At 39.5% G+C, this 15,020-nt stretch overlaps 1 protein-coding gene across 3 annotated transcripts in view; it reads left to right on the top strand.

Annotated features, from left to right (window-relative positions):
- The window catches only part of COG5 (component of oligomeric golgi complex 5), a 405,205-nt gene that overhangs the window by 333,333 nt on the left and 56,852 nt on the right, over window positions 1-15,020 (top strand). For all 3 annotated transcript variants that reach the window (XM_056573589.1, XM_056573590.1, XM_056573588.1), the window contains exon 16: window positions 14,097-14,159. In XM_056573589.1, the coding sequence (XP_056429564.1) occupies window positions 14,097-14,159 (63 nt within the window). The remainder of the gene's footprint in view (window positions 1-14,096; window positions 14,160-15,020) is intronic.

Here is a 15,020-nt window from a genome sequence, read left to right as displayed (position 1 = left end):
AAATATTGGGTCTTTACATAAACTCTGTTTTAATTTTTTATTTATTTCTATAAAAATGTAAAAACATATTATACTTGTAATTTTGCTTCAGTTTACCATAAAAACATCCGACTAAAAGATCTAAAACCTCTGAAGAAGCAAACATTGTAAAAAACTAAATTGTGTCAGTCTCAAAACGTTGGGCCACGACTGTACATTGGACAGATACTAGGTTACCCTTCTTGACAAGAAACACCCACAGCTGATAATGTCCTGTTTTTTTTTTGTACCTTGGTATGTTAAAATTACTTTGACAATCTTTTCTGTGCAGTTCAGAATAGTTTGCAAGTGGAACAACCATCTGTTTGTCCATGGAAGTTAATAAGTCCCTTTAGAATTCATATTACCGTACTTTCAGAAACTATTTGTTTTGTTAAAGTATTATCTCTTTTATCGTCTAAAGTATTATGTTTCCTAATCTGCTAACCTCTTGCTGGTTGCTTAGCAAAGTCACAATGCTTATTTTAGTAAGATGCTAAGGTTTTGTGTAGTAGGTCTCAGACAGTTATTATCCAATTAGCCTCTAAAAAATTGAGTGTCTTAAAAAAAATAATGTTTACCCTCTATTTTTTTCTTTTCTTTTTTTTCTTTGGAAACTTAGTAAACTGGCTTATTTCTATAAGCTAAAATATACTCTAGCTGAAAAAAATTTGGATATTGGCTTTTGAGAACCACTCCATGTTTTTTGGTTCTCTGGTGCTCATTTCTTCTACATTCTACTATATCTGGCATAGCTACAATAACACTATGGCCTTGATTTACTAAAATCTGAGTGTTCTTTCTGGAGTGTTTTAGATTTCACTCTTCTTTTTTCTGAGAGCTGATTTACTAATCTGTTGCACGTGTCGGTTCATTTTCTGTCGCATGTTTTTTTTGTTGAGTTTAAAAAAAAAAAAAAAACTCGGGAGAAATTGCCTAACAAATTTTGGGGGGCTTTTTCTCCTTTTACCCCTTATGAAAAGGTAAAGTTGGGGTCTACACTTGCATGTTGTTGTAAAAAAAATTAAAAAAAATTTACACTAACATGCTGGTGTTGCCCCATACTTTACATTTTCACAAGAAGTAAAACAAAAAGACCCCCAAAATTTGTAAACCAATGTCTCCTGAGTACAAAAATACCCCATATGTGGGCCTAAAATGCTCTGCGGGTGCACAACAGGGCTCAGAAGTGAGAGCGCACCATGAACATTTGAGGCCTAAATTGGTGATTTGCACAGGGGTGGCTGATTTTACAGCGGTTCTGACATAAACGCAAAAAAATAAATACCCACATGTGACCCCATTTTGGAAACTACACCCCTCACGGAAAGTAACAAGGGATATAGTGAGCATTAACACCCCACAGGTGTTTGACAATTTTCGTTAAAGTTGGATGAAAAAATGTTTTCATCCCATAGAACATACCCCATATGTGGATGTAAAGTGCTCTGCTGGTGAACTAAAATGCTCAGAAGAGAAGGAGCGCCATTGGGCTTTTGGAGAGAAAATTTGTCCAGAATTGAAGGCCACGTGTGTTTACAAAGTTCCCATAGTGCCAGAACAATGGATCCTCCCCACATGTGACCCCATTTTGGAAACTACACCCCTCATGTAATGTAATAAGGGGCGCAATGAGCATTTCAACCCCCCCAGGTGTCTGACAGATTTTTGGAACAGTGGTCCGTGAAAATGAAACATATAATTTTTCATCTGCACAGCCCACTGTCCCAAAGATCTGTCAAACACCAGTGGGGTGTAAATGCTCACTGCACCCCTTATTAAATTCTGTGAGGGGTGTAGTTTCCAAAATGGCATCACATGTGGGGAGGTCCATTGTTCTGGCACCATGGGGGGCTTTATAAACACACATGGCCCCCAACTTCCATTCCAAACAAATTATCTATCCGAAAAGCTCAATGGCGCTCCTTCTCTTCTGAGCATTGTAGTTTGCCTGCAGAGCACTTTACATCCACACATGGGGTATTTCCTTACCCAGAAGAGATGGGGTTACAAATTTTGGGGGGCATTTTCTCCTATTACCCCTGTAAAATTTTGGGAAAAAACAGCATTTTAGTGCAAAATTTTTTTTTTTCATTTACACATCTGACTTTTATGAAAAGTCATCAAAAACCTGTGGGGTGTTAAGGCTCACTGTACCCCTTGTTACATTCCTTGAGGGGTGTAGTTTCCAAAGTAGTTTGCCATGTGTTTTTTTTTTTTTTTGCTTTTATGTCACCATAGGGGCTTCCTAAATGCGACATGCCCCCCAAAAACCATTTCAGCAAAATTCACTCTCCAAAATCCCATTGTCGCTCCTTCCCTTCTGAGCCCTCTAGTGCACCCACAGAGCACTTTACATCTACATATGAGGTATTTCCTTACTCGAGAGAAATTGGGTTACAAATTTTGGGGGGATTTCTCTCCTTTAACCCCTTGTAAAAATAAAATGGCTCTAGAAGATTTTTTATTTTCTCCTTCACTTTGCTGCTTTTCCTGTGAAACGCCTAAAGGGTTAACAAACTTTCTGAATGTCATTTTGAATGCTTTGAGGGTTGCAGTTTCTATAATGGGGTCATTTTTGGGGTATTTCTCACAGAAAAGCCCCTCAAATCCCTTTCAAACTTAACTGGTCCCTGAAAAATTTAGATTTTGAATTTTTCCTGAAAATTTTAAAATTGCTGCTATACTTTGAAGCCCCCTAATGTCTTCAAAAAGTAAAAACATGTCAAGTATATGATGCCAACATAAAGTAGACATATTGTAATAATGTGTATATATAGTAATAATGTGGTATTGTAACAATAATGTATTTGGAATGTCCATTTTCCTTACAAGCAGAAAGTTTCTAAGTTAGAAAAATGCTAAATTTTCAACATTTTCACAAAATTTGGGGATTTTTCACCAAGAAAGGGTGCAAGTAACGACAAAAAATTACCAGTATGTTAAAGTAGAATATGTCACAAAAAATCTATCTCGGAATCAGAGTTATTAACCCCTTAAGGACCAGGCCAATTTTATTTTTGCATTTTCGTTTTTTCCTCCTCGCCTTCTAAAATCCATAACTCTTTTATATTTCCATCTACAGACCCATATAAGGGCTTGTTTTTTGCGTGAACAATTGTACTTTGTAATGAAACCTCTCATTTTACCATAAATAGTGCGGCGAACCCCACCAAAAAATTTTAAGGGAGGAAATTTTTATGAAAACCTCAGTTTTGCGCATTTTGGAGGGTTTCGTTTTTGCACTGTACAATTTATGGTAAAATTACATGTGTTCTTTATTCTGTGAGTCAATGATTAAAATGATACCCATTGCTAGATACTTTTATATTTTTGTACCGCTTAAAAAAAATTAAAAACTTTTTGTACAAACTCAGTAATCTAAAATCACCCTATTTTGACCACCTATAACTTTTTCATTTTTCCGTTTATAGGGTCGGTATGAGGGCTAATTTTTTGCGCCGTCATCTGTACTTTTTATCGATACCACATTTGCATATATAAAACTTTTATATTATTTTTTATTAATTTCTTTTTTAAATGTGACAAAAAAATCAGGATTTTTTTACTTTTTAAAAAATTTTTTTACATTTATGCTGTTCACCGTACAGGATCATTAAAATTATATTTTGATAGTTTGGACATTTATGCATGCGGCAATACCAAATATGTTTATAAAAAAATTATGCTTTTTGGGGGTAAAATGGGAAAAACAGACAATTTTTATTGGGGGAGGGGATTTTATTATTTTTTTTTACACTTTTTATGTCCCCATAGGGGACTATCTATAGCAATCATTTGATTGCTAATACTGTTCAGTGCTATGCATAGGACATAGCACTGATCAGTATTATCGGCTATCTCCTGCTCTGGTCTGCTCGATCTCAGACCAGAGCAGGAGGCGCCGGGAGACGGACGGAGGCAGGTTAGGGGACCTCCGTCCGCCATTACAGATGATCGAATCGCCGTAGCAGCGCTGTACAGATCACGGCATCTGAGGGGTTAATGGCGGACATCTGCGCGATCGCGGATGTCGGGCACAATTTTTTACATTTAGGCTGTTCACCGTGCAAGATCTATAACATTATATTTTGATAGTTCGGACATTTACGCACGCGATGATACCAAATATGTTTATTTTTTTTAAATGTTACGCTTTTTGGAGGTAAAATGGGAAAAACTGACAATTTTCATTTTTATTGGGGATGGGGATTTTTCACTTATTTTTGTAACTTTTTTTTAACTTTTTTTTTTTAATTATTCAACTTATTTTTTTTACACTTTTTATGTCCCCATAGAGGACTATCTATAGCAATCATTAGATTGCTAATACTGTTCAGTGCTATGCATAGGACATAGCACTGATCAGTATTACTGGCTATCTCCTGCTCTGGTCTGCTCAGTCTCAGACCAGAGCAGGAGACGCCGGGAGACGGGCGGAGGCAGGTGAGGGGACCTACGTCCGCCATTACAGATGATCGGATCGCCGCAGCAACACTGCGGGCGATCCGATCATCTATTTCATTATGCGCATTGCCGCAGATGCCATGATCGCAGATGTCAGCCATTACCGGTGGGTCCCCAGCTGCTGATAGCAGCCGGAACCTGCCGTGTATGATGCGAGCACCGCTCTGATGCTCGCGGTCACACAAAGGACATAAATATATGTCCTGGTGCGCGAAGTACCGCCAAACCAGGACGTACATTTACATCTGTGGTCGTTAAGGGGTTAATGCGAGTGAGAATGGTCAGAATTGCAAAAAAGGGCTGAGTCCTTAAGGGGTTAAAGTTTAAAATACATTGCATATTCTAAAAATCCTTTTGTAGAACTGTAAAACAATGAGAAAAAAAGAAAAGAAAATAGTTTACCGTATATACTCGAGTATAAGCCGACCCGAATATAAGCTGAGGCCCCAAATTTTACCCCAAAAACCCAGGAAAAGTTATTGACTCGACTATAAGCCTAGGGTGGGAAATACATCATCCCCCCCATGTCTTCATCCCCCCCTTCATCATCACCGCCTGTCAATCCGTTCATCAGTGGTCTTCAACCTGCGGACCTCCAGATGTTGCAAAACTACAACTCCCAGCATGCCCAGAGAGCCATCGGCTGTCCAGGCATGCTGGGAGTTGTAGTTTTGAAACCTCTGGAGGTCCGCAGTTTGAAGACCACTGCGGCCTTCGTCACCATCCCCCCCCCTTCATCAGTGGTCTTCAACCTGTGGACCTCCAGATGTTGCAAAACTACAACTCCCAGCATGCCCGGACAGGCATCGGCTGTCCGGGCATGCTGGTGTTGTAGTTTTGAAACCTCTGGAGGTCCGCAGGTTGAAGACCACAGCTGCCTCATCATCCAGGACCCCCCCACCCCCCTTTTGTTTTGTACTTACCCCCCCCCCCCTCGGCGGGAAGTTAGGGTGAGCTGGCCTGGGCCATCTATGCTGCAGGGGCCATCCGGTGGGGAGGGTTAGTCGTTGCGGGCTGTCCATTTTCACCGGGGAGGGCCTCTTCTCCACGCTTCGGGCCCAGACTAGTGATGTTGCCTTGACAATGACGCACAGGGACGTTGCACATGAACGTCCCTGTGCGTCGTCGTCAAGGCAACGTCACTGCGCCGGGCCTGAGGCGCGGATAAGAGGCCCCCCCGGAGAAAATGGACACCCCGCAACGACTAACCATCCCCACCGGAAAGGTCCCTGCAGCATAGATGGCCCGGACCAGCTCACCCAAACTTCCCGCCGATGGGAGGTGAGTACAAAACAAAAGGGGGGTGGGGGGGCTGGATAATGACGAAGGCCGCTTGCTGGGAGTTGTCGTTTTGCAACATCTGGAGGTCCGCAGGTTGAAGACCACTGATGAAGAGATTGACAGGCGGAGAGTTCACTCGAGTATAAGCCAAGGGGGGCGTTTTTCGTGCTGAAAAACTCTGCTTATACTCGACTATACAACGTAAGCTGTGCCTTTGCCAAAATCACTTGCTTTTGGCAGTTTTCACACATCCTCTTGGCTGTCGGTTATTCTGTGAGCCAAACTCATGCTTTTTCAGGAGTGATTTTGGAAGTACTCCGAGTAATTTCTGCTTTTTGTCGGGAACACGCCCATTTTCTTGTACTAAAAAACACTCCACGTGTTTTCAAAAGTGTAGGTTGAGCGGTGTAAAATTTGGCGCAGAATTAGTCACATGGATGGTGCAACAAAGATTTAGCCGCATACACAGAGAAAATAAGTCGGTTGGACTTTAGTAAATCAGGGCCTGTATCTGGTTATTATATTACATTATGTTGTATATCGAAAGATACAAAAAAGAAAAAACAGGAGAACGGACATTGAATTCATCTTCAAACTATACTCATTCCTTTCATTTATAAGTGAATACACTTACTTCACTGAGTGGAGTATGGACTTCATTACTCTCCCCAGGCCGGCATACTTGGTTTAAAGTCTCCAGACCTCTATGTCTCGTCACAATCTCTGCTCCACCATGCACCACACCTATTTCTACTCCATAGTGCAGCAAAGTCCTCCACCTCACAGTTTCAGGAAAGGATATTTATTGCAGTTATTACAAAACAATACAGACAATAAAAAAACATGAATAGAATCCGACGAGTCTCGGAGTCACCCCCTTCCTCAGGGATTGTCTGTGAGTCTGTGCACTGAAATGTTGGAACACTGCAAGTATATACCAATGAGACCAGTGGGTTGAGTTTTTTAATCTTTAAAAGGCATATACAGTAATTTAAAGTTTATTTTTATTTATCCTTAGTGAATGGAAAATCTTAGGTTTTAGTAACCACCTTAAAGGGGTATTCCAGGCCAAAACTTTTTTTTATATATTAAACAGATTGTAAATCACTTCTATTAAAAAATCTTAATCCTTCCAATAGTTATTAGTTCTACTTCTGAAGTTGAGTTGTTGTTTTCTGTCTAACTGCTCTCTGATGACTCACGTCCCGGGACGTGACATCATCATTGAGCAGTTAGACAAAACATTTCAGAAGCTAATAACTATTGGAAGGATTAAGATTTTATAATAGAAGTAATTTACAAATCTGTTTAACTTTCCGGAGCCAGTTGATATATAAAAAAAGGTTTTGCCTGGAATACCCCTTTAAAGGTCAATTGTATATATGCATGGGGAAGTTCTGGCTCATACTTAACAGCGATATAGAGAAGCAGATAACAGAAAGAAAGGCGCCTGTTTAGGTAATGCATCAGATTTGGATAAATGACTATTGTGCACAGTGCTGCAGGATAGTCATTTGTCAAAGTAGCACTAGAGATATGCTTTGAGACATCAGTGTTATGCTCAGGATCTCCATGTATTGTTTTCCCAACTAGTTGTTAGAAGATTACAGTTACCACATGAAAATATTGAAGGGGTACTCTAGTGGAAATCATTTTTTTTTTTTTTTTTTAAATCAACTGGTGCCAAAAAGTTAAACAAATTTGTAAATTACTTCTTTAAAAAAATTGTAATCCTTCCAGCACTTATCAGCTGCTAAATACTACAAAGGAACTTTTTTCCTTTTTGGATTTCTTATGCCTGTCCACAGTGCTCTCTGCTGACACCTCTGTCCACTTTAGGAACTGTCCAGAGCAGCATTGTTTGCTATGGGGATTTTCTCCTGCTCTGGACAGTTCCTGACATGGATAGAGGTGTTAGCAGAGAGCACTGTGGACAGACAGAAAAGAAATCCAAAAATAAAAGATTTTCCTCTGTAGTATACAGCTGCTAATAAGTACTAGAAGGATTAAGATTTTTTTAATAGAAGTTATTTACAAATCTGTTTAATTTTCTGGCACCAGTTGATTTAAAAAGTTTTCCACTGGAGTACCCCTTTAAGTAGCCCACAAAGGCACTTAAGTTATTTATATTTTCTAATTAAGATTTATATGGGTACCTCTTTTATTTGTCCTTTGTGCCATCACAAGGCATATTACTATGCTGCAGTGGGCAGCAGTGACCATTGATGAGACAGGTTGACATCAGTCAAGTGCATATCATGTTCACCTGTCAAGATCTATTTGTATGCCTACCTGTATGTGTCTTCTCTGGCTTTAAAAGCCTTTTTTTCACTACCTTACACTTACAACAAATAAATAAAGAGAAGCATGAATAAATATAACAGAACACGCCATTAGATGGTGCAGGTGTCCATAGCTTTTAGGTTTAAATATTGTTCTTGTATAATTTGTAACTTACACGGTATGAGGAGGGCTTGACCTTCGCCAGCTCCAAATCTAAACCTGATTATTCAGCTTTTAGTAGTTGCTGCTGGAGAAAATGTAATTATTCTGCTGATCTCATTGAAATGAAGTCTGTAAATTCAAGCCATATGAGCCTTATGATGAATGAGGTTTTCCTCCATGCTTCATTATCAATATAAATAAATGTAATCAAAAGATGAACATTTTGCAACACTTATATGCATGGTTACTAGGCATGGTTTATTATCTCTATTAACACAGATAATTTTGTTCTTGAAATTTTGTTTAACCAGTGCAGTGCTCACATTATCACATTATGACTTCTATGTCTTGCATGCCAATGTAACCTCTGGACAGGATTACTTGTATGCAATGCTGATGTATCCGTAAAGTTTGGTCTTTATGTATGGATTACCAGTGCTCAGTGATATTATATTGTATGCAGGAAGAATTACTAAATAGTTTCTTTGTAACAGTAATTAGCTAAACAAAACCAGGTCCCTCTATACATAGAAGAGTATGTACTAACCAGATGTAGCCACTAGTCCACTGCTGAGATTTGTAGGTGTAAATCAATACAACATCCAGTATACTTATATACAAGTTGTTTATTATACCTTACCATCAGCAGTCTAGCTTTTTGCTGCTCCTATGTCCGCCTTTAAGTATTTTTTTGTTAAAGCGAATCTGTCAGACATTTTGAGGCACCCTATTGGTATGGGCTGGATGGAGAAGAAATATTTGCATTTGCAATATATCTACAGTTATAAAAGATATCATCTGAGAGTCGCTGGATTTATAGAGAATCTGTCACCTCTACTGACATAAGTTATAGTCATTAGGTAATTGTGCCCCAAAATCAGTTATTTCATGGGAATTTCAAGAGTTTGCTAAAACAGACATGTCTAAAGTGGTGAAAGTGCCCCTATGATTGTTATGCCTTCTGTGTCTGATCAGTGTTGTAGAGTACAATATAATACTCTTGTACTCTACTGGCTGCCTGTGTATACCTGGTATCTGACTATCATATAAGGGCCTTTTACACAGAGATATTATTGGCCCTATAAATGTTTGTAGAAATCTTATTTTCTGATAACTGACCCGTATAAAAGGTTCTTTGTGGTACAGTGGTAGTGTATGCTTAACCATGTGATTAAGTGTTCATATGTTTTCCATTTAATTTCATTGTTGTATTAAAGGGAAACTGACAGGCTGTTCACCAGCACTAAACCCACACTAATCCCAATACTCTGGGTTATAGTACGGGTGAACCGGAGTAAAATCGGGTAGATATTGTGCGAGTAGGTTTAACTCAAAGAAATTGGTCCAGTAACCCCCCCCATTTCTGGAATGCAGATCAGGTTTGCTGCGCAATGGAGGCGGGAGCAGGCTTGCCAGCTTCCCTTCCTACGTCTTGCCAGCTTTCCTGCCTATGTCTTGCCAGCTTCCCTGCCTATGCATTGCCTTGCTTTGCCTGCCCATCTTCTGAATATTCCCTATTATTCAGTCTCATGTCCACGTGCATGCTCTGATATTGTGGTTGACAGTTGCTGTTTTGCGGTATTTTTTATTGCCGTTGACAGCAGATAATAAGCAAAAAAAGGTCCAACCATGGCTTTATAGGGAATCTGTCACTGGGTTCATGCTGTTCTATCTGAGGGCAGCATAAACAAGTGACAGACGCTGATTACATTGATGTGTTCCTTTACATCATGTAATGCAGCTGTTCTTGTAATATGCAGGAGAACGAGTGACATGCCGCCCCACTTTACAGTCTTCCTAGGCACAGTGTAGTCAAAGGCTATCCACTAGAGGCCACTGGGTGGAGGGAAATGGTCCACATGAATATTGCAGGCTACCTATTTGCCATTTATTTCTGCCAGAAAACTTCTCTATCTATTCATTGCTTTAATACAAAAGTAGTAGTGAGTCTTTAGACATGAACAAAGCACCACTGCTTTGCTCCTCCAATTCATTGTCAATAGTTTGCCAATAGTGTTAACACGGTTAAAAGATTTCCATTGATACCATTATAGAATGCAGTATTTAGTATTAGTAATGGTTACACCTACTTCATGTAATAACTTTACATTGATCCATCATACTACATTAGCACATCGGTTATGTTTTTGGTGGAATCACTGGGGATTCTTTCATACATAATTAAACTGTGCAGACAAGACTCTTAAACCTGAATTTCACATTGCCATATTCACTTGTTCTCTGACAGATTGGTTTGTTTTTACATAAGGATCTTCATTCTCTGAACTGTGAAGTAGTGGAAGGTGCCATTTAAATGTCAAGGAGTTTTTAACAAGTAGCAATATTGCTAATTGTTTAAAGTGAAAGTAAACCCTAACATGTTAGATAGATGGTCTGTACTGTAATCTCCCAATAGAAAACTGCTTTACCTTAGGTTTATCCTGGGTTAATATAGAGAAGTACAGTGACACATTCTCAAAAGAATTGTTGTATCCAAACTGCATGACAATATAGTGTTATATTATATACCAGGAGTTTTTATCTACTTAGTTAAGGGCCACTTACCAAGTCTGCCATCAGGTAAAGTTCCAAACTGAACGCTTAGGCATGATTCACACCTAGCGGCTGCACTGCCACGCAGGAAAGAGTCACTGCCTGTTATGAAAAATTATTACTACCCTAATAATAAGTCACAGGTTAAAACATGCTAGTAAAGTGTATTGGGTGTTAATCTACAGCTACCAGTGTGACCTGAACAACGTTAAAGTGTAAATCCCAAGTTTTATGAAACTCATGGCCAAATTGTAGGATAAAAACTGAATATTGTGACTTTTTTTTTGCTGCGCCCATGCACCCTGCCCCACCAACCTCTGTGCTTGCAATGGTACAGTATCAGAATGAAGTTCCAACAGTCTCCATAGCAGCCGTACATATCGCGTGCCCTAGTGTAAAGCGATCCTATGGAAATGGATCTCGTGCTAGTCATTGCTGCTATGGAGACATCAGGAGCCTTGTTCTTAAACTGCACAGATACGAGTAGCTATATTCAGGTATTTATTAAATGATTTGACCATGAGTGTAATTATAAAAAATGAGTATAGTACAGAATGGTGTGCTATAGTAATTTTCCATAAATGTGGGATTTACACTTTGGAAATTTGCTGGGAGATATACTGTAACGTTACAAACTAGAAAGGTGCCAGCCATTATCTCCCTACATCATACAAGAACTACAGGACTCAAATGCAGTCATAGGCAAAATAAACATTTACATCCAGGGACTGCTCGGTAATGTCTTCTCCCATTGAAGTCATTCTGCCATGATGACTTCTTCCAGCTATGTCTCAACTATGCAGAGTTTGCTGCCCTTTGGATCTTCACTCTCTATATTGGCTCCAAATATTGTTACACTGTGCACCTAATATTGCCATACACTCCACCCCTAAATATAATATTGCCACATACAGTACCTTGAATACAACACTGCCAAATGCTGTGCCCCCCCCCCAAAAAAAATAAAAAAATAATATATATATATATATATATATATATATATATATATATATATATATATATATAATGTTTTACACTCTGCCTTGGAGCAAATAGTTATGCTACTCAGCCATCCTAAACAATTAGATCACAGCAGAGATTCTAGAGATTCACAAGAAAAGATACTTGGATGGTGCTAGCCAGCAATAATTATTAACTGGTGCATGGATGAATGGATATAAAATACAAAACAGATGTTTATTCTACAGATAAAGGAACTAGTTTTGACAGGGGACACCTCTTTCCTTAGGCCCTCTCTCAAACAATGAATTATGCTACTGTGCCCCCTAATGAACTTTGCCCCAGTTTCTCCATAATTAATTTAGACAGTCCCCTAATGAACTGTGCCACTGTCCACATAATGAACTGTGCCTCTGTCCCCCAATGAACTGTGCCACTGTTCCAATAGTAACCTGTGCTCATGCCATTTTTTGTTCCCCTAATGAACTGTGCCTCTGTCCCTCAATGAACTGTGCCATTTTCTGTCTCCCAGTGATCTGTGCCAATGCCATTATATCCCTTTAATCAACTGTGTCCTTAAATCATATTTTCTCCATGGTTGCAAACTACAACTCCCATAAGGGCAGGGAAAGAAGGGCGTGGTGGGAGTTTTGCAAGCACTGCAGAGCCTCAGGTAAAGTAACCTGTTCCCCTGAGAATACTCACCTGTCTCTGGTACCATGCTTCTCAGCTAGCTGCTCTAGCTTATTGTAGTCAGGACTCACCATAACAGTATGATGCAGGCATCACTATTGGTGCTGGCTGCATCATAGGGGAAATACCGGGCTGATGTGCAGGGAGCGGAGTGTCCCCTAGCTGTGGCCAGCGCTAAGCTATTTCATTTTAATGGTGTCTCATAGACACTAACATAGTGGAATGCAGGGAGAGCAGAAGCCTCCTCTTCCTGGTTCCTTCAACCCGTTGGAGATGATGAAGGTGCCCTCCCTGCAATCCAGTGGTGCTTGCCAGTCTGGACAATTGGCGGCCAGGGTCCAGGTTCGGAAGTCAGTTAAGGACCCCTATTATGTACATTATATTTGTGCTGTGTGTGTAAATATATAACATATATTGTGAAACCTTTGCAGGGTTGGTTGTGGAGAGTAGATATATTTTGCCTAGATTCCTCTCCTATGTGAGGTAACCTTTTTGATACACCTGACTGTGTTAGATTACACATATCCATTGCTTTTGACCAGACTTACACATTTCCTTTGACCCTAATTTATATATATATATATATATATATATATATATATCTCACAGTGTGATATAAATACACAATATTTAATTTTATTTTTCAGTAGCAGTGTCCTGAGGAGTAAATTTGTGAATCAGTTTAATCTTTTTCGGCTAATTATCTGAAATGTGATTAAGAACAGTATTGGTGGTACAGATGGTGCCTAGTTATCAAAGCACAGTTGAAATTTTTTTGATGTTCTAGCTTTTTGTAGCTGAGTTACTTTAAGCCAAGTTAATAATTGTCTTAAAATCTTTAAGTGCACAAATTTTAGGTTTTTAGTATTTTATGATTACTATGCAAGTTAAATAGTGCATAGACATCACTGAAAACATTGACAAAACTTTTATTGACATGACAGCATGTTTTCCAAGATATTTCTAAATATTGAGATATTGGGAAATGGCATAACTGTTGCTGTTATTACATCCAGTGAGATATTAAGGGGGTATTCCAGCCCAGATTGTCCTACAGCCTCCTATTCTTCCCTTGATCTTCTTCCTTCTTCTGAGATAAGCCCTGGGTGCAGGACCTGCTGGCTCAGCCAATCAATGGCTGAGATGGGACACTGTGGCAGCCATTGATTGGTCGAGCTGGCAGGTCCTGCTCCAAGGGTTTATCTTGGAAGCAAGAAGAAGATTGAAGACTGAGCACACAGTAGAGTTCAGTGTAGAGCTAAGGGAGGGTGGGTGAAGCCTCAGCCAATCCCATCCCATCTCACACTGAACTGCTCTGGGCTGTGTAGCAAAGTGAAGGAGAAAGTCTGTGAAGCTCAGTGAGACTGAACAGAAGATACAGACCAATATCAAGGCAGAAAACTAAAAAAATAAAGGCAGGGAGTGGTTTATCATAATGGGAGGAGTGACATGACATGACAGGTACTTTTTAACTATTATTTTATATAAAAAGCCAAAACAATCTGAGCCTGACCACTATATAAATATGAAGAGTCAGACTTCAAATACAAACCAGACAGATTGTTTGTGTCTGTGTGAATATGCATAGCAATCATTAATATTTACTATAGTGTTTCTCCTTTCCAGGTGGTTGCTATTTTTGTAGCCTGTATCTCAATCTGTACATTTTTCTCTTAAAGTTAATATCAGGTCAGAGTTCACTTCCTGGAGCAGCAGAACAGAATATAACTGCAGCCATGAAGGTAATAGACCCCATTGAATATTTAATATCATGAAATTCAATATCATGAGTTCAATATTTATTTAAACAACTAGCTGAATACCCGGCGTTGCCCGGTTCAACAAAGGAGAAAGCTTTTGACTTCATATCCCGTCCTCATATATTGTTGTCATATTCCAACCCCATATCGCGTACTCATACCCCAACCTCCTATCCCGTCCTCCTATCTCGACCTCCTATCCCGTCCTCCTATCTCGACCTCCTATCTCGACCTCCTATCCCGACCTCCTATCCCGACCTCCTATCCTGTCCTCCTATCCCGTCCTCCTATCCCGACCTCCTATCCCGTCCTCCTATCCCGTCCTCCTTTCCCGTCCTCCTATCCAGACCTCCTATCCCGTCCTCCTATCCCGTCCTCATATCCCGTCCGGAAATTATATGAGAACATACATTTCCCATTGATTTGCATGAGACTTTAAACAAAAACCCCGACCCTCACACATGGTGGTAGTTAAGGGTTAAATTAACTATCCTATATTTTAAGTGGACATATAAGTAACATGTGACCAAGTATTATCAAAATATCTCTAGCCGTTTGGAAGTTATGCGGTAACATATATTTCCCATTGACTTGCATGGGACTTTAAACATAAGCCCCGCCCCTGGCAAATGGGGATGAGTAAGGGTTAAATCACCTATCCTATGTTTGTTGTTGACATATAAGTAACATGTGTGCCAAGTTTCATGTTAATATCTTTAGCCGTTTGAAAGTTTTTGTGGAACATACACACATACATACATACATACACACGATGAGTTTTACATATATATATATATATTATAATTATGATCTGCAGTCCTTATTTCCATACTGGTTTCTTTT

The sequence above is a fragment of the Hyla sarda genome, chromosome 4 (genome assembly GCF_029499605.1).
Source record: "Hyla sarda isolate aHylSar1 chromosome 4, aHylSar1.hap1, whole genome shotgun sequence".
Classification (NCBI taxonomy): Eukaryota; Metazoa; Chordata; class Amphibia; order Anura; family Hylidae; genus Hyla; species Hyla sarda.
This window is presented reverse-complemented; position numbering and strand designations above follow the sequence as displayed.